At 39.7% G+C, this 22,293-nt stretch overlaps 3 protein-coding genes and 1 long non-coding RNA gene across 8 annotated transcripts in view; 2 read left to right on the top strand and 2 right to left on the bottom strand.

Annotated features, from left to right (window-relative positions):
- Positions 1-1,098, bottom strand: part of plekha7b (pleckstrin homology domain containing, family A member 7b) — a 75,710-nt gene extending 74,612 nt beyond the window's left edge. Inside the window, exons 1-2 of one of the 3 annotated variants that reach the window (XM_037095521.1) lie at positions 257-1,098; positions 62-138 (exon numbers count right to left, since the gene is read on the bottom strand). In XM_037095521.1, coding sequence (XP_036951416.1) covers positions 62-138; positions 257-339 — 160 coding nt within the window. In that variant the 5' untranslated portion in view covers positions 340-1,098. Of the gene's footprint in view, positions 1-61 lie in introns of all 3 variants that reach the window. The other 2 variants (XM_037095546.1, XM_037095518.1) reach the window with 2 other exon arrangements.
- Positions 173-3,674, top strand: LOC119018120. Its single transcript, XR_005074655.1, has 2 exons — positions 173-308; positions 3,070-3,674. It is a non-coding gene; the product is annotated as an uncharacterized LOC119018120 (long non-coding RNA).
- Positions 3,675-6,612: 2,938 nt separating this feature from the next.
- On the top strand, positions 6,613-13,681 carry nucb2a (nucleobindin 2a). Its single transcript, XM_037095396.1, has 13 exons — positions 6,613-6,636; positions 7,028-7,168; positions 8,187-8,294; positions 8,650-8,782; positions 8,934-9,037; positions 9,990-10,175; positions 10,347-10,437; positions 10,549-10,607; positions 10,693-10,785; positions 10,876-10,965; positions 11,087-11,257; positions 11,419-11,479; positions 11,574-13,681. Exons 1-13 carry the CDS (start codon positions 6,613-6,615, stop codon positions 11,795-11,797), a joined length of 1,485 nt encoding a protein of 494 aa, XP_036951291.1. The 3' UTR covers positions 11,798-13,681.
- Positions 13,682-13,956: 275 nt separating this feature from the next.
- caprin1a (cell cycle associated protein 1a) lies at positions 13,957-21,520 on the bottom strand. Of its 3 annotated transcripts, none has more exons than XM_037095392.1 (17): positions 21,362-21,520; positions 19,646-19,780; positions 18,994-19,056; positions 18,695-18,781; positions 18,082-18,323; positions 17,725-17,807; positions 17,443-17,598; positions 17,302-17,354; positions 17,093-17,176; positions 16,818-16,979; positions 16,492-16,600; positions 16,249-16,313; positions 15,798-15,929; positions 15,508-15,667; positions 14,944-15,132; positions 14,723-14,829; positions 13,957-14,577 (listed from the first exon to the last, which is right to left on the bottom strand). In XM_037095392.1, the coding sequence occupies exons 2-17, from the start codon at positions 19,778-19,780 to the stop codon at positions 14,491-14,493; spliced, it is 1,914 nt and encodes a 637-aa protein (XP_036951287.1). In that variant the 5' UTR covers positions 21,362-21,520; the 3' UTR covers positions 13,957-14,490. The 3 variants fall into 3 exon arrangements, with proteins under 3 accessions (XP_036951287.1, XP_036951290.1, XP_036951288.1); XM_037095395.1 differs by having other exon boundaries at positions 16,249-16,310; XM_037095393.1 differs by lacking the exon at positions 21,362-21,520 and adding an exon at positions 20,942-21,094.
- Between the last annotated feature and the right edge of the window lie 773 nt (positions 21,521-22,293).

Genomic DNA, 22,293 nt, shown 5'->3' with positions numbered 1-22,293 from the left:
AAGAAAAAGAAGAAGAAATGTCCTCCCGGTTATCCCACAAATCTGATAGTTTGTCGCGTACCTGACCGGATCATGTGTCCCGAGTTAACAGGTTCACCAGTCCGTGGATGAAGCCAAGTAGTGCTGTGAGTTTTATCGCTGCAAGAGAGACACCTGTTACTGAACGGTAATAAAACAATAAAACAAATAAAAGAAAACCTTCGCTTAAAGCCTCGACAGAGAACCAAAGCGTCGAGAAAGTAAAGCCACCGCTCACTTAATGAAGAAGACCCGGCCATCTCTACAAACTCCGTACGACCAGTGGTCAGGTAGGGTGTCCCGTCCGAGCGGTGCCGCCATGATCTCTCCGACTCGGCTTGTCCCCCCCCTCTGGCTCCCTCTCTCCCTCTCCCTCCTCTCCGCAGACTTTTCCAGGGAGCCCAGATATTAACCACCGCTAGGGCTGCATAGTTTTTTAAAGGGGACGAAGACTAAACTCACAGCACTCCCACCTCTCGTGTGTTTTGTTTTTTTTATGTAATTCGAGCACACAAAGCGGTTCCCCACAAGGCAGGAGTCTGGCAGATGATTAAAGCAAAGAAAGGATAAAACGTGAAGTCCACACTACGGAGGGAGAGAAAGGTAGGGTGGAGCCCCGAGGGTGTAGTTGGCGAAGTGCACCGGATTTAAGATTGGAATTTGTGACCGGGACATTTCAAGACACACAGCAACACAGAAAGCTGTCCTGTTGTCCTACAAGTATTTAGGGGTTTGGACCACAACACATGGAAGCAAGAATGTAAATCGTTTAAGGGATAATAAAGGATTACAGTATTGTCTAAATTAAACCAATATGGTTTTGCATGTTAAATTTTCTCCTTTAAAAATGTGGGATTGCAGGAATATACTCCCAAAATATATTTTATTACAAGCTCATAAGGAGACTTGGAAATGACAAAGTAAGAAGAGTTTCTTTTTAGTTTGTAGCAGCTTTTTTACTCCTTTATTTGGGAATGTTTGAGAGCAGCATTAGTGTAAGCTAGAGTGGTGTTCAGTAGAGCGCATCCCTCCACAAATTCTCCACAGTTGACTTTAATTCAATAAAGATATATATATGAAAATAATTTAATAAACCATATCTGGATTTTTATTTGGTGCCATAGATACTATCTGTGAGAAATGAGCAAAAATGTTGATTAACAGCATGATCTTTCATTGTTAAAGAAAGTGAAAAAAAATAATAATAATCTGTTTCCGTCCTTAAATCTGGATCCGCACCAAAAGTAAATGGGGTCTATTCAGGATAGAGACTCATCCTCCATCCAAGTTTATGGAAATCCCTTCAGTAGTTTTTGTGTAATTCTGCTGACAAACAGTCCAACCAAGAAACACACACATGAGCTGAAAAACATAAGCTGCTTAGGTAATATCAGCAGAGGAATTGTCATAGAGGAAGAGAAGAAATTTGGTTTCTATGACAATGATAAAGTAACCACAAAATAAATTTGGGCTCAAGGACAACCAGCTGAGAGTTTGGTCTGGAGGCGTGCCTGCAATTTAAACCAGGCCACATTAATATAATGTGGAGGGGTGTTAATCAACTTTGTACCAAGTTTGAAACCTCCTAAAGGACAAGTTCACCCCAAACTTAAAATTCAGTCATTATCTAGTCACCCCAATGCCAGTTTCTGAGGCTTCACAGTAAAACAGTGTTGCAGCATTCTCATAAACAACTGAAGTGTAAGTCTTCTTCAAAACAAAGTTTCATCAGACACTTAAAAGAACGCAGGCAGTACACAATATAAATTGTTTTGCTGATGTACATTTGAAAAAAAAATGAATTAAAGGGGGCATACCATTTTCATTTATGAATATTACCTTGAGACAGAAATAAAAAGCATCTGAGTGGTACAAGGTCTCTGTAAAACCATCTGTGTGTTTGTGTGTGTGTGTGTGTGTGTGTGTGTGTGTGTGTGTGTGTGTGTGTGTGTGTACATGCATGCTCAGTGTGGGAAATGCCTTTTTGTATGCCCGTGCATAAATTATACTGGAAGCTTTAAATGAAGCTCGTCAGCCTCCCATCACCTTCACTGCAGTCACGTTCTGAGGACAGATAGCCTTCCTGACCATGACACATTACAATAATGCTTACACTGCATCAAACAGACCTGCCCAATTTACCAAAGCTGCCCATAAATTTCCCTCGCATGAGCTATGTGAGGGCAGGCAATGTTCAAAGTCACAGTGGTGTTGGCACTAGAGTTATTTTGCTTAGCATCAGGAGACAAGCAGCAAGGTTTCACTTCATCATGCCATGCTCTCTTATATAGATGCATTGTCATCAATACTACACTCTCCGTGATTTAACTGCTTTCCAAATAAATCTGTCAAACAATCAGAGAGACGTGCGGGACATCTTGTGTTTTTCGGTGAGGTGTATGTTTCAGTTATCTTTATGTCCTTTGTGAGCGGGGTATACTACTGTATGTGGTGCAGATCAGTGAGCAGAGGGGCAAGAAAACATCTGTCAACAATATAAATATTTGATCCGTGATTCCCTTTTGGGGATGCTTTGTGGAAACTCCAGTGGTTTTAAGGGAGTGTTCTTCAAGGATAGTGAGAGATAAATCATTTCCTCAAAAAAAAGAAAAAAACATTATCGTACTGCCGCTGTGCAGAAACCAATTCACTTTAAGTCTTATCTCCTCGAATGAATAGTCAAAGAATAAAAGGATTTTCCCTGCTCTCATATGTTTCTCGGCCCATTGGAACTTGTTTTTCCACTGCACAAATGACTTTGACTTCAAATGCACATGGAATCTATACGGGGCACAAGGGGTGCCAAATGGTTTATGAGTTTTAAAATGATATGAATCATATGCTTTGCCCTTTACAATCACCATTTCTAATCCAAATTGACAACCTGTGGTGGGTGTGATAGACAGGGCCCTCCAATGCCATCAGTCTATGCCAAGGATCATTAACCTGTTTTAGCAGCTCATAGTGACCCAACACCGTACCAAGACATCTATTATGTACGTCGGTTTTTCCTTTAATTCCACACTCATCTGTGTTTTTTTTCCTCAACAGAGCAAACCACATGTGTGATCCATAAAACACATCATTACATCTGTATCAACATGAGAGCGGCTCAACCCAATTACAACAGATTGGAAGAAAAAGGCTGCGCCGCATTTTTGGGAGCCATTGGGATAGATCTGCAACAAGCATAAATACTGTCCGCATTAATCAATAACAACGCTGTATTATTGATATTGCTGTACTTAAACTTGGTGTAATTTCACAACCAGTCTGCAAAAATGAAGCGCATGCAGGGTAGCTGCACATCTTACATTCTGCAGTGTAATCATCTGGTATCCTCACTCAGTCGCTGTTATTTGACCTTGCTATGATTAATCATCATCCCTGCTGCACACACGCACACACACCCATTTATACATAGTAATTTACACACAAATGCACACGCAGTTGATGCGCAGTCCTGTGCAGCTCTGCAGTACGATCTCTGCTGCTGCTGCTGCTGCTGCTGATTCCTGCCTCTCGGCTGCCAGAGGCTCACAATGCAGCAAGGTGACTCAATGTTATTGTCTTCTCCTCAGAGAGCCTCCTCCTGCTGAATCACAGCTTACTAAAGGTGCTGAGCAGAAAATATAATAAAAGATTTTCTTGTTCTTCTCTGACTTTTCATCTTGGAATAGTTTGGGTCATAATCTGTCCGGCAGAGGCTCACACAGAAAATCAATAGCGTCTTTTCTAAATGCTGAACAAGTAATCCTTTAATGTTAGCAGGGTAACTTACATAAATGAGCGTTCACAGGTGCCTCAAAGGGTCTTAATTATTAGCCGCACGCAGTGTAGAGTAATATTAAGACAATTCTCTCCTGCTAATAATGTGGCATGTTTAATTATCTTACATTTGCTGATGAAAAAGGAGTGCTGATCATCCACATCTGCTCAAAAGCTTTCATTCACTGTTCATGTTAGTTATGATCAGAGACAATGATTAATTGCCTTCCAGTCCATTGAACTAATACGCCGACACCTACAGGGCAGGGATGTTATATTTAGTCTTAAGCCAACTGATCCAGATAAAAATTAGATTCATTGTCTTGCTGTAACTGCCAAGGTTCAGAGGTAGACTTTCTGGACTTTTATTAGCACCCATAGTTCAAGAAGAGAGCCAATGTTTTTACGGCTCCTGGCCGACAAATTTATGCCCTTTTTCCAAGCTGGTCCAAGTAGCTGGTAAAACAAGAGGGCATCTCATTGGAACTTAGTTTAAATCTTTTTTACATCTGTACTTTTATTGTTTATAATAAAACTCAATGAACAGAGCAACAAAGTGAATAAATATGTTGCAGATCTAGCTTGAATCCTCATCTACTGTGTCTTCCAACATATTACAGTTAAGCTAGAATAGATGTCAGCTCTTCAGTTATGCATGTCTTATATACAGTACATGTATCATATATCTTAGGCAAAGCACTGTACATGGTGCTTCTCATTCAAACACAGATAGACACTCATGGCAGAAATCCGGGTTCAGTGGAGAGAGAGCAAACTGTCATCTCTGTGATCAGAGGATGACCTGTTCTACTTCCTGAGCCGCAGCCACCTGATCATTTATCAGTGAAAACATGAGGGACTAATTGCTGGCGTGGCTGCACTTGCACAATCTGTAACATTAACCAACTTTCACTCTCTGTTGTGTCAAAGCGCTTGTGCCCCCTAATGACTAAATAGGGAGCAGCTATTTGATTCAGGTCCATTTGATGACAGTGAAAGCTGTCAAGTGAATTTGATTAATTAATAAATTCTCTTGAAATTATATTCTTAACTAACTGTTTCTTTGAGATTCCAAGACCTAAATACGCAGATAATGTACATTCTACATTCTATATTCTGTAGAAAATAGAAGTGTACTCTACTTTAGGATTGCTTACATTCATTATTACAATTTCTTTGAGGGTCTTCAGAAAGCTTACAGAATCTCTGGTTTAATCTGCCTGTGTGGGCTGCAGAGTGCAGCGAGAAGAATACAATCATCCATAAGTACAGTTACGAGGTTCCATGTAAGATGTCCCCATGAGCACAGTGAGCGGTGCCGGGGTGAGAGGTGAACCCAAACCCATTAATCACAGACTGCTGCTTCTTGAGCTGAGTCAAAAAATGTTGTTTTTACTTAACTTTACTAAAATCTAGTGCTGTACACATACAAGTAAGTGCAGCTTTCAAGTACTTAAACTTTTGCCATGTATTTACCTATTATCCTCCCGTAATTCTACTTTTCTACATCTACCTGTAAGTCACAAGCTCTACAGATTAGGATTTTACATACAAACAATTGATGATATAATCAGCTTCTGAAACACTTTCTAAATTGGTTAAAATTAGCTCCACCTTGATTGGCTACAATAAAAAAAGCATTTATGCATCAGTACATTAATAATCCAGTATTATAATGTTGAATAGACTGGCAGCTCGCATGCCAAATGCGGCCCTACACCAACCTCATTCTGGCCCTCTCATCATTTTTTTAGTTCACGAAAACAGTCTTCTATCATTAAAAAGTTTAAAGGCTGTTTAAGCAGAAGATTCAAAGTGACATCCTCTTTCTAAGTACATCTGGCAAAGTGAATTTACTTAAATCAAAAATTGAGGAAACAGATTGCCTCAAAATGACCAAGTAAAGCAAATGAAATCAAGTAATACATTTAGGCTCGTAAAACTTAAATTCAGTAGTCCTTCTTTAACCTAATTCTGAGGTAATGGGATTCCTGACTCTTCTCAAAGTAAAGTCAGCCTTTAAGATTTAAAGTGTAAGACAAGAGGGAATGATAAAATCTGGCCCTTCAGCACTTCTTCTTTTTTTTTCTTCTTTTTTTTAAACATCTGGCCCTCCTACAAAAGTAGTTATAATATAATGTATAATACTACTAACAGGGCCAATAAAGTGTAACTTCAAATAAACTCTACAAACCGGTAAGCAACATTTTGATTGTAAGGCTTAGAATTTGAGTATAATTACTTTTTTCTTTATCTCCTGTGATATCACTATTTTAGTATAGTATTCTACCACCACTTGTACAGCAAAGTTATACTGGATGTGTTGTACCTGTAAGTCAGTTCAACAGCATCCTTTATTTTCTCCACAAATGGAGTATGAAACAAGACAGATGTGCAGATAATTCGTCATTCGTCTCTACTGAGCTCGATACATAAATTGCTAATTGATCAAAAGAAATATGATGAAAATCATTTGGAATGAAAACGGGGGGAAAAGGACAATGATAGTGAGGAAAAGACTGTCCACAGAAACCCTAATTGATTTTCCAGCATTTATGCTCTCTCTATCACAAGTATCCTGACCTTCACTCTTTCAAATTACTGTAATTGATTCGATCAGAATTAGGTGGGAACCGCCCACCTGCTCTGTCGTCATGTCGCCACGTACGATTCGGTGCAACGCAACTTGCTAGTCGGTTGGATAGAAAGCTAAGCTGACCACTGCGGTTAACGCACCCCCCGCTCGCAACCTACCGTGCTGACTAGCGAGCTAGCTGCCGAAACAATTCCCAGCTGTGAGGAAGCGACGGGAGTAAAGCAGAGCTTATGAGGTCCGGAATTCATAATAAAGTGAGTATACAAGAGACACATGTATATGTTTTACTACTGAAGGAAACGTTTAACAACACCTTTAATGTCGTGGACGTATAACGTTAGCGGCGGTGCTCAGACTGACAGCAGACATGAGTAGCTCTGGTGCTTGATTCTCATTAGCCAAATCTGTCAGTGGCAGTGCTAATGCTAATGCTAACACCAACAGCTTCCTCTTGAGATCATTAGCTAGCCAATAATGGACAACAACATGTAGGCTAAAAGAGCTGCTTTCAGTATGGGCAAATGGGGAAGCTGGCCACACAACGATCCTTGAATACCCAGAGACAGGTTGACTAGTTTTCTTCACATAGTGTTGAATGTAAATGATACTGTAGCTAATGTAAACGTTTATGTATCTCATTCCCAGATGTGCTGGAATCGGGCCCTTGTCACCGGCTTGGCACTGGTGCTGGTCCAGATGCTGTGTTTAGAGGGAGTCCCCATCAGTATTGATAAGACAAAAGTGAAAGAGCCAGAGAAGACACCTGAAGAGCCTCCAGCCAGTGTGGTAAGAAGATACAAAATGTATACACATCTCTGTGTGTGGTTGAAACCTGATCACAAAGCACACTTTATTTCCTGTTCTCTTGTGTCACAGTCATGGCAGGTACACTCTACATCACTCTGCCACGCTGTTTTAGGAAGGGGCATCTACATTCTGATCCAGTGGATTAATTGTTACATGACCACAACTCACATATTTTTGGTCATTACAGCTTCTCAAATATATTATTAATTTCTGGCCTTTCTTTTCTAGATCTTCATTTTGAGTACTTAATTTTTGGGGGCAGCTTGAGGTCAGAAGGAGTACACAGATTCAAGAATTTGTGTGTTAACTTTTGATTGCTATTTCTGTTTTTTTATAACGTAGATCAATAGGCAGTACTCACAAATTACTCATCAAACATGACTTGTCAGGCCAGCCATGATGCTATGCAGTTATGTCGCTGCTATCAGCTGTTTCATGGGCTGTAAACAAAAGAGAGTTTGTTAACAGCACTCTGTTGGATTGAAATGCGAGATGGCCTGATGTCTCATTGCGCCAAAATTGAATTGCTTCAACCAGTACACTCAAAATGTTATGATCCCGCAAATCTTTGTAATCACCAGTTCAACAGTTCTAGGTGTTGTAGCAGTTGTGCAGGATTGGAATCTCATAGTTCTGCTGCAGGGGAAAAGTTTGTCCATGTTAAATATTGACATATTAACCTGACAGAGCTAAACCAAATATCATCTAGATTTTGGTTTGGGGTGAGAAAAACATTTAAATGCAAAGTTTTATTGGAGGCAGAATTCAGTTTGTAAACGTTCATGGTAAAAACATGTCATCTCTACGTCAAACATCTGGAGGGTATATTATATTTGTCAGCAGACACGTTTTCCATGCAAAATATTCTGTCAGTCAGTCATCAGTTTTATATAAAGTGACACAAAAGTCATGATCATTCAAGGATTACTTGTTTGTCATCTGTGGATAGTTTACAGGAGGAGTTTTTATGTGATGTTTAATTTGTTACATTTTATAGGACACTGGACTCCACTATGACCGCTACCTCAGGGAAGTCATTGATTTTCTAGAGAAAGATCAGCATTTCAGAGAAAAGCTCCACAACACAGACATGGAAGACATCAAGGTATTCTACCTCTTCTCTCTTGTTTAGTTTAATCAGCACTTTTTTGCCAGCATTGGGTAAACTGTTTGTAAATCAGTTCACTGAATGATGAATTAAGGGCGTTCACTTGTCCAAGAATTTGATAAATCTTCTGGGGAAACTTTTGGGTGAATAAAAAACAATCTACCGATAGTTTTTCTTCTCCTTTTTTATTGTGTTTGGTCCACTGCATCATTTATTTTAGGTTTGCAGAATGCTAAACATCAACATTATTTAGTGAAATGTCTAATACATTGATTTATTCATCACATTTACTATTACTATGACCATAACTGTTGAATGACACTTACTTTTCCATCATTCATAAATAATACAGCAAGGTAAACTGGCCAAAGAGCTGGACTTTGTCAGCCATCATGTCCGAACTAAACTGGATGAGCTGAAGCGGCAGGAGGTGAACCGACTACGGACTCTCATTAAGGCCAAGCAAGACCTTGAAGGTGGAAATGGTATGTTTGCAACAGAATTTATATTTTGTTTTGATTGAGTTCAATTCTACTGCTAGAATGGCACATTAGAGGTAAATTGATTCCATCACAAATGCTGCTATGTATCAGTGTGTGGTTTCATCTTTTTTTTTATCAATTATTCCCTGGATAGACATCGCAGTGGATCACCAGGCTTTGTTGAAACAGTTTGAGTACTTAAACCACATGAACCCACACACATTTGAGGTGGATGACCTGGATCGTCTCATCAGATCTGTAAGTCTCACTGCTAAATTATGCCATAAAAATGTTAAATCTAAGACACAGGTACACTATTCCAATTATTTAAACTACCATTGATTTTTTGTAATAATTAACTGGGCAACACTTATAAGGCAGATTTTCAGAACAAACTTAACATAAACGTTGTGGACAATGAAGTGTTCAAGTATAGAAAAGTTCAAACTGGACGTTGCACAAATAAATGGCAAGAGAACGACCACAAGTTGTTGTTTTTGTTTTTTTTTTAATTATACACACTCAGTTGCCAGTTTATTAGCTAAACTAATAGAGTCAAATGCAATCCATTACAACTGATTAGTCACAGGGTTAGATTTACAATGTAAAATAATGGTCAGTTTTGCTGACACTTTTAGAAGTGATAATTTAAATATACCAAGTGTTTTAGAACTGTGGTCATTGTTGGGATGTTGTTGTACCGGGCTGCATTATATTTCATTGGTGTTTCTGATAGTCTGCCTCCCTCGTGTGTTATAAGGAGGACACTAAATTAGACACCACCTTAAACTGTGACCTCAGCAATCTAATTTGAATTTATGCATTTCTAGCAATGTCAACAAAATGTAAGTTTAGCAAAGATGGATGTAAGATAGCAAAAATGCTATTCAGTTTTCACTGGGAACTGTTTGAATCTTACATTTAGTAAAATAAGAGCAAACACATGTAATGTAGAGCAGTTGACCTGGATATTCCAGATGTTGGAGTCTTCCATGAGCACATGCTACATTTGACCCCCTAAAGAAACTGAAAATAAATGGAGCCTAAATAAACAGTACAGTGTGCTGAGTGTAGGCAGTAAAGTAAGTTTAGTGTTCAGGTGAATGCAACATCATAAAATAGAGTTGCATTTGTGACTAGTGCACTGAACTAACTATAGACTGAGTGGATTTAGTGGAGGAGGATTTAATTTGTTTTCTCCTGCATCAAGGCCACTAAAGATCTGGAGAACTACGACAAAGAGAGACACGATGAGTTCAAGAGATATGAAATGATGAAAGAGCACGACAGACGGGAACACCTGAAAACACTGGATGAGGATGACAGAAAGAAAGAAGAGGAGCACTATGAGGAGATGAGGAAGAAGCATGCTGACCACCCTAAAGTCAACCACCCGGTTAGTCTGATTTACACACACGACATGATGTGGTTTGTTTAAGCCAGTGAAGCAAATGTCTCTGTCCAATTTCCTCTTGCAATTTTTTGTTGAGATTTTTAGAAGCTTAGTTTGGTTTTAGTTTTATTTGTAAAGCTATAATTTAAGTGTGATTTTGCTTCCATGTTGCAGGGTAGCCAGAATCAACTGAAGGAGGTGTGGGAGGAGGCAGATGGCTTAGACCCTGAAGATTTTGACCCCAAGACTTTTTTTAACCTGCATGGTAAGACATTTAACAGCTGACATTTAGCAGCTCCAGCAGCAGTCCATTCATTCAGTCCTCAGTCATTTAACAGATACTGGTGTATTTGTTAACTCTTTATTAATAATGCAGATACCAATGGAGATGGCTTTTTTGATGAACAGGAACTGGAGGCACTCTTCACCAAAGAGGTAAAGCCAATGCCATTTGAAAAAAACAGTCCATCAAGTTTGAGTTTATGGTATTTGCACTGACTGTTTGTTTCTTTGATTTTAGTTGGAAAAGATTTATGACCCCACAAATGAAGAAGATGATATGGTGGAGATGGAGGAAGAGAGGCTACGTATGAGGGAGCATGTCATGAATGAGGTACAGTTATACGCAGGAACCCATTCTTACGAAATTACATTTGTAATAGATTTCTTTGCTTAAAGCTTGCTGCTCCCGTCTCACTCACAGGTGGATTCTAACAAAGACAGGCTGGTCTCTTTAGATGAATTCCTGGTTGCTACAAAGAAAAAAGAATTCTTGGAGCCAGATAGCTGGGAGGTAAGTCATCACATATTTTTAGTATGTTGAGGTTATTCAAGAGTAGTGTAATCCTAAAGCCATTTTGTTTAAAGGAAGTAGTGTACTAGTACATGTCACATCCACTTTGTGCGTCCCTCAGACTCTGGAGCAGAACCAGGCGTACACAGACGAAGAGATGAGAGAGTTTGAGGAGCATCTTGCTCAGCAGGAACAGGACCTCAACCTGAAGGCTGTTGACCTCCAGAAACAGAGGGATGAGCTGGAGAGACAACAGGAGCAGCTTAATGCACAGAAAATTGAGCTGCAACAGGTAATGAGGGATACACTGTTATATTTTAGTTGGGGGCAAGGTTTGCCACTGTAGGATTACTCTGATGCTGTAGGTTTATAAGAAAATAGCAGTTCTGTCTTCTAAATAAATAATGAATAATCAAATAAAAAATAAAAATAAAAAAAAACTTATTGTTACAGGCGGTTGAGCATATGGAGCGGCTGAAATCACAGAAGGTAGAACCCCCTCCAGAGGTTCATGGTAAGGGTCGATTGCACCATTTTGTTTGTCTTTTGATAGTCATTTCATCTTATAGGCTGATTGCTGAGAAAACAAAACTGCCTCTTTGTTACAGTTGACAGAAATGATATACCAGAGATACACGACAACCAGCTGCAAGTTGAACCAGAGGCCCAAGTACAAGAGCATCAACCTGCACAGCAAATTCCTCAGGACACACCTCAAGAACACCATGAACAGCAAAATCAAGTCCTAGACCAGCACGGTCTCCCCCAGGCACACCAGGATCTGCCACCAGGCCACCATGAAGCTGCACAAGGCGAGCATAACATGCCATAAACAAAACTTGAACCTCCACCACCAGACTTTTGCAGCACCTCCTCCCCTCCCAACGTGCAGAGGAGCAGTCCCTCCTGACTATTAGGTCTCTTTAACCAGCATGATGTGGGGGTTTGGAGGATACTTGAGATGGAGAGCAGCACAAAAGGAATCCCTGTTGAATGACGCTAGTGTTCGATAATAACTGTAATCCTCAGATTACATTCCGGAATTACAATAGTAAACCGACTAAGGACATGCATCTTTAAAATGTTAACACAAGCATTTAAAGTTGTTTGATCAAATTTCGAAATTATTAAGAATGTTTGGTAAAGATTATACAAAAAAATATAATCTTGGTGAGCTATGATGTCCTGCTGTTTGCTGTTTGAATTACAGAACCTCTAAGATGACATCAGCCTGAGCCTGTTGGAAATGTGCAGTGCAGCTATTGAGTTTTAATTTAATAGATTTTGATTTTCAGACCTGATGACTCAAATTACCCCATACATCTTTTTTTTTTTTTTTTTTAAGGATTAGTTTACATGTATGATTTGTGGTGAAATTTATTTCACTGTCAAGTATTTTAGAAATTGAGTACAAGAGACATTTTTAAAATCTATCAAAGAAGCACTCAAGTCATTATAAACAGTAATGAGCATTTAATTAAACCATTTCACTTAAAACAAGTAAGGACTTCTTGATGCAGAAAGGTACAGTATCTCTTTACTGTAATCCACAAGGGTTCAGTCAGACCTTTGTTGTAAACATTACTATTTCAGTCATCTTCAGCTGAAGTCATCACCACATATTAGGATCTTTTAACCAGGAGCACCCTCATGAAGCCACGTGGTTCAGAATCAAGAACTCAACCAAAACTTTTTCTACTTTCTTAGTGTTGATTCTGGTTGCTGTAATAACTGTAAGTCGGCTGTTTACCTCTAATGAAATGTCTTTTCATTGTCATATAGTCACGTAAGACATCGTGTTCAGTTCTACAGAAAATGGCCATACTGGGCCACACTGCAGCTGCTCTCATCTGACTTTGATGTTGGAATAAATTAAGGTGCTCGGTTCTTCAAATACAGAGAAACATAAAGGGAATCAATAAAGTTTCCCCCCATTCAACAAATATTTGACTTGAGTTCATCGCAGCTCTTTAGATGCTCATGTTGTGGTATGACAGGAAGTTCAATTTTGGTCTGTTGTTCGTGCACAAAATGTGTATGTAACATGTTTATTTATGAGTTGATCATAATGGATCATGATTTTGAATTTGTTAAATAAAAGTTTTGAAGATGTAAGATGTTAAAGCTCATTTTATCAGTTAAGGTGTAGATTATTACTCTGCTTTTCAAAGTGGTCTGTTTTAGTTACGTTAATCTAAAGGGGCAAACCTCAAAGTCAAGAGGAGCTGCATCCGACATTGCCAGTGTCTTTTTATTGTATCAAAATTATATCATGGATTTGCATTCAGTTCACATCATTTGATGTGTTACTTGGTCCTTATTTAAGGAAACATCTTTGCATGGCATATCTTTTCCCCCAGATAACCACTTTGGTGTTTTTCCATGTCACATGGTGGTTTCCTCTAGCTGGCAGATTGTGGACATGGCAAACCGCTGTTGATTCATTGGCACTTTGTATGGAAGGCTTCTATTGCATTCTGTGAAATAACAGGTCTGCCTTATTATGGTTTTATCTTCTGCATACTTTTAGACATGGAATACATACTGTTGTGTTTTTGCAGTGTCATTTGATTTCTGTGTGCCAAGTGTTCCTTTGAGATAAAGCTGCATCATAATTTGCACAAAACTTTACAGTGTTCTCTGCTGACTTGCTGATAGTCATTTGACAATACTGTACAACTCAGTTCAAGACAATAAAACAAGTCATGACCTTTCAGTTTGTGTAACAGATTTCATCGCTTGATGATTGACTCAAACTCTTACATTACAATGTAAAACAACAGTTAAATACAGACAATCCATGCATACATTGGCAGAAGACAGACTACTGGCAGTCCTGTCTGTCATTGGTTTGAAGTGGTCAGTGACATACAGTACCCGTCTCTCTAAACCACTGCCACAAACCTGGCATATTAAATCATACATAACTGAAATATGCGAACTTACAAACTCAAACACTAAAGTAGGAAGGTAGTATCCTTACACAGAGGGTAATAGAACACAACTTTATTGAAACAGTCTCAACCAATAACATCAGCGTACAAAGAGGTGGTGGTGCAGGAGATGACAGAGGGGTAAAAAAATAAAATGAAGAAGAACAAAAAAAAACATTAAATGGATTTATGAAAATTAAAAGATCAAGAGGAAAAAGTGGCTGACAGCACAGGGCAGAAGAAAATCCTTCTCATGGAATCAGATCGACAGTGGCAGGGTATTTTTTGCATTTATTTTGTACAAAAAATAAATTAATGAAATCTTTCAAGTTTACAGGAATATCTATTTGTTGTTTTATATCACACAGACTTGCTGATAATCCTACATGTGGTGAAGTTCAGCATTTTTGTGTTAAAACATTAAGAGGATCTAGACAGACCAAAGCAGGCTGAATCTGATAAGTAGGCCAGGAGTTAAAAAAATAAGATTACCAATGAGAAAGGAAACATTGTTATAAAAGTGAGCTGGGGCAAACACATTCAAAGAACCTGAATGTTAAACGTGGCGCAACTTGACGGCCTTGAGGACCTTTTAGGATCGCATTGCTTGAGCATTTCCTCGAGACAAACCTCGAGGTCCTTGGGCAGCTCCCCGCTTGTAGTTCTGCTGATATCCCTCCTTGAAGAAACAAAAAAAATTTACAATAACTACCCTTTTATTCTTACAAAAGAAAAAAACAATGAATAACAGGTAATAAGATATTTGATCTTTTTTGGGTACATAAAATGTATTTACATTAATTAATAATGAAAGTTAATCTTACCCGCTGGTAGGTGTTATTGGAATAGTCCCGGGACGTGTTAAATTGGGTTTGACCATAACCACTGCTGGGAGCATTTGAGAAGGGGGGGCGATAGCCTTCATATCCCCCTGATGACAAGAAGCATCTGAATCAACAGTGTGCTACATGGACTGTATCATTACAAAGAATCATGAGGCAACATGACTGTCGGATCTCTGTGAAATACTGCCTAATGCTTATACCTCTAAATCCATTGGAGGAGCCCCGGTATCCATTCATCATGCCGCGGCCAGTCCTGGGTCCACCCCTGGGCACAGCCCTGCTGTTGTAGAAGGACTGGCCCGGCTGTCCAAACCCTGCAGCTGGAGAGGGATCTTCATGGCCGCCTGCTGAGGGCATGACGGGGTCTTGAGGCTGGAAGCCGCTGACAACTGGACGAAAGAAAACAAGACAGAAGATTTTGTAAGTATAGTGTTTCATTTATTTTTTATTATATATTCTTATTTTCATAAAGCCAACCTCACTAAAAGTCAGACATTTTAGTCTCATAAATGCAACTTGCGGAAAGGGGCTATTGATCAGATATGATCAATTTTAGGAATACACCCAGAGACATTTTGATACAAATCATGTACAAGTCAAATCCATATTGATGGTAATGTGAAGGAAAAATAAATACAGCATTTTATGTCACCAAATACATTGAAAATTAGCGGCTCAGCTGCTTTTGTGAATGACTGCAAGTCGTAGGCTGTCGGGACAATGTAGAGATGATGCCAAGCAATCAGCCAAAGCTGTACCCTCACCTGACTGTAATGTCTCCTGTGGGATCTCAGGTGGGTCTACAGTACTTTCTGACTGGCTGCTAAAGCCCGGTCCATAGCCACCAGGGAACTGGCTGGGTTGCTTCAGAGGATCTGCTTGACCATCAGTGACTGGAGGTACAGGTGCATTCATATTAAATACCTGAGGAGGGAAACAAAAGTTTTTGGTGTGTCCAAATCAAAACAATATCCTGATTTCTATACAACATGCTCACAGTTTCCAAGCAGGGTCACATTCACATTGTTTGACTGGACCCAAAAAGAAGGCGTACCGCTTGAACTGACTGGAAGGGTGCTGCGTTGACATTGATGCCTCCAGAGTGGGGGGGTTTGGAGACAGGTGGGAAGGCAGAAGACAGGGAACATGGGGCGGGGGACTGCTCAGACGACAGAGACATCGAGCCCTGGGGAGGGAGGTAGGAGGGAAATAACAAGGCAAGGAACCTAGGACTACAGAGAGTTCGTGGGACAGAATGTCTGATTTTACACCTTAAAACTTGCTCCTACCTTATTATCATATCCAAATGAAATCAAAATCTCCTTTTCATACACAGTATGAAATATCATGACATGTCAGAGAACATCACATTTACTCCACCAGCAAAGCTTCTAGAAATGTAAGAAATAAGCTGTACTACTCTTTTTATTCAGAGGACACGATGCTCTTTCAGCCAAATCAAAGCAACCAAGTCTGTCCAACCACTTGGTTGCCACACTACTTACTTGTGAGGATTCTTGTGGTCCAGACACTGCACTCGTTGGGGGAAGTCTGGACTCTGAGAGGGCTGCTTGGAAGAAAATTTGAAACAAAGAGCAAAGTTTAGACTTTAGACGCATCTTAAGGGAAAAAAAAACAGATACAGGTATGCTTTTAGGCTAATATATCAGAAAACAGGGATCAGATCCTACTCTGTAGAATCTGTGGGAAAATCTGTTCAGAGTCATGATAAATGAACTGTCACTCACTTGGAGGACATCCCATCTGCTGTAGGTCAACAGTCTGCCTCGGCTTCATCGGCTGGGCGGACACAATGGCTGGGTCCAGAGCATGGCCGTCAAACTCCAACATGGAGTCCTAGGAGAGCCAAACAATAGTAAATGTACTGTTGCATCAAGCATTATTTTACAACAAGTGGGTCCACACTTAAGAGTCCTTTCTGTACCTGACCTCTATGTGAAAGGAGATAGTTTTCACTAGATGAATCAATTAGTTATCTACAAGTGTGAATAACACATTTGTAAGTAGTAACAGCACTAAGCTGGACACTACTGTATCTGCTGGACCTCTTTACCTGCATGAAGTTGTACGTCCCTTGCATCTGGGCCATGAGGTCTTGCACTACCTGCTTTCTGACCACTGGGTCACTGGGTGGATTTGGAGGGCCGTGCTCCACAGTAACAGTTGGTTCTGTAGCCAGCTGGGCAGGGGGCTGGTGCTCGAGGGAATTCACCATCTATTCAAAACACAGACACAAGCGACAATCACATTAGAGTACATAAATACAAGGCTTGTAATAAATATGTATTAAGGCATAAAGTACTATAGTAAAGCTGTACTGCAGCACACCTGAGCCTCCACTGTCCACTCCTCCACTTGGTCTTTGTCTGTACTGCTGTACGTTGTTTCTGGAATGAACTGTCTGTTTACAAACTATAAAACAAGAAAATGTATGAGAATTAGATACAACAGGAAAAAAACAGCTCTTAACTACTGCCAAATTGCGATTTATGTAAGGTTGTTATACATCATATAAGCAACACTCAAAGAAATCTCACCTCTGTGGTTTCCACTTTAACTGGCTCAGTGTATTTTTCAGTAGCTGTTACTTCTGGAAAAAGAAGAAAGTGTGAGGGGAGGTTTTGAAAAAGGGTCAAAGACATATCTCACACGTGTGCTGCCAATGTGCTGTTAGTTACCAGGTTCTGATGGCTGCTTCACAGCCTTAGTCTCAGCCACCACTGTCTGATCCTCTTTTTCCTCTTCCTCCTCGCATGTCCCATTCTGATGAGTTTGTGCTCTGTCAAAGTAACCACTCAGCAGCACTTTATCCAGAGTCTCCTTCAGTGACTTGTCTGAAACAAACACAAGGTGGCAAGTTAGAGAGGAAAGGCATAGTTTAACGACATGCATATACTGTACAAGGATCAATTGATTAGCTGTGTTTCTGAGGTGGGGGATCAAGAATTGTAAGTACTTACATGTGGTCCCTGCAACAGCCTTGTCTCTGCCCTCAAGCAGTTCCCACAAGTGTACTGAGGCCTCCTCGTATTGATCAGTCAACCTGTATGTTACACAACAGGGGAAAAATATAATCGGCTGCTGTCCTGTTGGTTGTCTCTTCTATATGTATATACAAGTTTATTCTATTTCTTACCTTTTTAATTATATATATTTTTTTACTATTGTTACCATTTTTTTGTAATATTCTCTAATTTGGCTGCTGTGGCACACATATATTCCCATTTGTAGGACAATAAAGGAATCAATATCCTTACACAATGAACAGTTAAAGACGTATGCAGACTTAAATAATAGAAGCACAGGCAGTCTCATACCTGACATCATAGTTCCTATCAGGTCCCACCAGTTTGTAAAACTCATCCAGGGATGTGAGGTCAGCCTCAGTGAGCACAGGCGAACCAGTAGCATCGGGCCGTTTAAGCTCCTGCCTGACGCTGTCCTCTCCCATCTGGTCCAATAAAAACTGAAGCTCCAAAACCGTCTTCAACCGCCGCTGTTCCCCCTCCTCTCGCTGCAGCTGTTCCCGTCTTGCAGACTTCTTCACCGCCTTTTGAACCTGAACACCGCAGTCAGATGTGTTTTGTTCACAACGGTTTCAGAACAAATCACAACCCAATCATCTGATATTACAAGCTTTTCTGAGGCACTAAGTATTCTGTGACTTCTTGTCATGTGGGGTTGTTAGGATGTGCAGCCACAAGTCTTGTATCACATCAGTTAGAACAGTTAGTGATAGCCAGGATATTTCTAAGCTCTTGATAAAGAATTTGCTTTTAATAACACTTAGGACTAAGAAGGAATAAAGGGTTTCCTGATGTTTGGCAACTAAATGTTGGTAAAGAGTCATATAATATTTATAAAACTTTACAAATGAATTATAACATCACATTCAGCAGGTTATGAGAACAACAGTAAATCAGGACTCACCTCTTGGCCCAATGCCAGGAAGCTCTTCTGCAATTCTCTTGCAAATTCAAGATTGTTGGATATCTCTTGGTACTTTGCCAAGGCTTCCTACGGTTGGAAATACATTTTGATTTGTAGATCATTTTAGAAATGATTTCGCTCAAAGAGAACATCACAGAGTAATAGATCCAACATGTGACATAACACTGATAGGATTTTGAAATGTATTTTCATGTAGGTGTGTTAGATTGTAGTGTATTGAACTCACAGCAGACTCCAATAAAATAACTGATATATTGATTTCCGCTTTCTTGGCTTACCAGTTGATCTTGGTTCAGTCTTTCTCCCTTATCCTTCTTTGCCTGATAGTCGTCCAGTTTGGACTGTAAGAATATTGAGAAATCAAAGTTTTAGATAAGATATAAAACAACAGCCTAAAAACAAATCACTTCCTCGATTAAGAGAAACTGATCTTGCAGACATTCGGGGCTGAGCAAGACATAGTTGTCAATGTGCTTTTATATGTGAAGTAGAATCTACTTAAAAAGGAATCAATTATTTTCCAGACACAAGTTATGGTGATAAGTACAAAATGGAACCTAGACAGACAGAGAATTGCTGCTGTATACTATGTGTATCAAATCTGAGAAGACTCTGTTGAGTCTTGAAAATGAGATGCTATGTTTTGCCAGCACAGAAACCAGGGACAGGCTTAATTCTGTTCACTGAGGTGCATTCAGCATATACCTGAAGGAAACACTTAATAACCCACTGGCATACAGTACCTACTCTCACATTTCTCCTCTAACAATCAAAATGTGGTTAGATGCTTTCACCTCTGTTCTCCCACATCTTTAAAAGGGATAATCATGTCATATCTTTTGCTACAGGAAAACTATCAACTCTAACCTCCTGCTTAAGCAAAAGAAGACAGTAGGATGACACACCATATTTTTTATGAAATACAGATACCTTTTTCTTTTCCATGTTGCGAACCTTCTTATCGACCACGGCAAGAACCTGCTTCATAGTCTCACAATGATTTCCATTTCCCAGCTCTGGAGTGGCAGACTGGACAGCACTGTTTCCAACCATCGCTGAAGGCATCTAAAGGGAGAACATTTTTAAAAATTAAATTTTTGGAAATGTATTAACATTTTTGTTCACTACTAGAAGGAACAAGCAAAGGCAAATGTAACAACAGATCTTAGCCATGGTAAAGACTATATAATCAGAGACCCATCTTTTGCATGGACTGCTCTATTTCAATTAAGGTTATAGGCTGCAGTGTGTGGACAGTTGATCCTTTCAAACAACCAGAGTGAAAAGGCAGAAATCTAGGTATCCAAAATACATCATATGAAATATCTCTGATATCTTTCTGTAATCACTTTAGCTGTAGAGGCAGGTGGAGGGATTTTGAATAGGTGTGCTAAAACGGGGCTCCAATTTGGGTATTTATTACTGATACACGTGGCAGATACATATATAGACATGTCTGGGTTATTTAAATCAGAATGGTAAAATTATCATTGCTTTACAAGCAGTTTGTGGCGCCCATGCAAGGTGACACTGAGATCATCTGATTTTTATAAAAGCGCATTTCTAATGGAGCTATGGACGTCTGTGTGTCTATACATGTTTCTGAGGCTAATGAAACCCTAGTAATGTCTTTTTTAATCGTAAAAAAGCTACTCACGGCTCGATTTCCTTTCCTTTCTCTACAATATTACCCTTTCCTTTTCCGTTTTATGTAAACATTACTAACTATTTACTCTAACTGGGACGACAGCCACCTGACGATGAACTGATGATTCATATAAATAGATCCGATATTGAGGTTAGCGAGGATGATGTTGTGCACTTTCAGCAACACTGGTGTGTTTCCCACGGTGCTGGACTCAAACCGACAACCCCGGGCCATGGGTAGTGATAGTGACGTGTTCGAGCAAATGTCTCTGATTTGAGCGACGAATTAAAGACGGCATAAAAACCGATTGTGGCGAACTGTTCCCCCCCTGCGGCATGAGGAAATGTTAGCCGCTAAGTAATAACATGCTTAGTTGGGGTTACATACATATAACGTCCGTGAAGTAGCGTGAAATCGGGAATTTGCCAGAGGAAGTTTGCGTTAACACAAGTTAAAATGTCGGCCTTGTATTCAAAGTTAAAACACCATAGCTCCCTTGGAGACATCGGCTAACCTTGTTGACGGATGCTAACAATACGCGACTAGCTAAAGTAACAGCTAACGTGTGAGTCACGTACTGTCAGCTGAGGCTGTAAACTCTTCTTTTGAGGGGCTTCATTCACCAGCTAGTTCTTCACTGGTGCAAGGCAAACGTTAGCTAGCAACAAAACACCAGTTTAGCGAGCGGAGAGCGCTGGTCCTAATCTCCTTTTCCCCCCATTGTTAGCTGAAGAGCTAGCGTGCTCGTTAACGTTATGCGGCTAATGCCCTCAGTTAGCCGGATGTCAGATGAACTAAATCAACCAAGAACAGTTACTTTGTGTTCAGAAAACGATATGTGGTTTCAAGATGTTTATAACGGAATAACAAAGGGCAGCTCGGGACGCTGCGACAACTCGTTTTGTTCAGTCGTCTCGAGTAAAACATGACTGAGGATGATTAACTGAACAGATAACAGAGTAAACATTCATTCGTTAGTGATGACACGAAGTTAGTACCTTTATACTCTTTGTCTTCAAAGAGATTTTGGCGTATGGGAGCAGTCCGTATCTTTTACTTGCAGTGGTATTCTTCTAGAAGGATGCTCAGGTTCTCACCAGCTGCTGCTGAGCTAATGGTAACGGCAGCGGCTACAAGGACCCCTCTGCTAACCTCAAGAATGCCTGTCAGTAAAATATGTCCTAAATGGTCCAAGGCGTCATCACCCTACTCTTAGATCTGATGATACTCCTAATCAGCGCGTTAATGAATTACTCTTTTTAATTTTGTTGCCAAACGTGAGACTGAGGGTTTTTTGTTTGTTTTTTTTTTGAATAGCAACATTTTAGAAATAGGTTTTAATTAAGCCTCTTCTCCCCAACAACAGCTGCAACATATATTGAGGTATGAATTATTTATTCATTAATTTAATATTTTATGTAGTCTGTTAGCTGGGCAGTTATATTTTCCTAAAAAAAAAAAAAAAATGAATCAAAAAAAAAATCCCAGTATGAAGGTCTACACTGCAGCCCCTCAGGGCTGTGTGCTCAGCCCCTCATATTTCACACTGTGCACCATTGATGGAAAGAATACCCACAAACTATACTCAAGTACAAGTAAAGTTACATTACTGGAGTATTACTCAATTGCAAGTAAACACTACTAGAAATAAAAAGTACTTATATTTGGCATTTGTAAGAAAAGTTGAATGACTGTCCAACATCCCAAAGCGTCAGTTTTTGATCCAGAGCGTCACTGTTTGATGAGTTGGAAAATCCACTTTTCCTACAAATGGCGCATTTAAGTAAAAGTACAAAGTATTCTTCTCAAACTCAGGGTATTACTTATTATTTAACATTGATGTTTTAAATGATCATCAGTGGCAGGCATAAAAGGGGTTTCTCTGTTTCTCCATATCTTCAGTCTCAATTACTCCCAGCCTCTGCTCTTT

This window comes from Acanthopagrus latus, chromosome 4 (assembly GCF_904848185.1).
Source record: "Acanthopagrus latus isolate v.2019 chromosome 4, fAcaLat1.1, whole genome shotgun sequence".
Lineage (NCBI taxonomy): Eukaryota > Metazoa > Chordata > Actinopteri > Spariformes > Sparidae > Acanthopagrus > Acanthopagrus latus.
This window is presented reverse-complemented; position numbering and strand designations above follow the sequence as displayed.

Coding starts and splice junctions, on each gene's coding strand:
- nucb2a (XM_037095396.1), top strand. CDS start 6,613: ATGAGGTCCGGAATTCATAATAAA. Junction 6,637..7,027: donor GGTCCGGAATTCATAATAAA/GTGAGTATACAA, acceptor TCTCATTCCCAG/ATGTGCTGGAATCGGGCCCT. Junction 8,295..8,649: donor CAGACATGGAAGACATCAAG/GTATTCTACCTC, acceptor TAAATAATACAG/CAAGGTAAACTGGCCAAAGA.
- caprin1a (XM_037095392.1), bottom strand. CDS start 19,780: ATGCCTTCAGCGATGGTTGGAAACAGTGCTGTCCAGTCTGCCACTCCA. Junction 17,808..18,081: donor GATAGGAACTATGATGTCAG/GTATGAGACTGC, acceptor TGTAACATACAG/GTTGACTGATCAATACGAGG. Junction 14,830..14,943: donor CTCCTCCAATGGATTTAGAG/GTATAAGCATTA, acceptor TCTTGTCATCAG/GGGGATATGAAGGCTATCGC.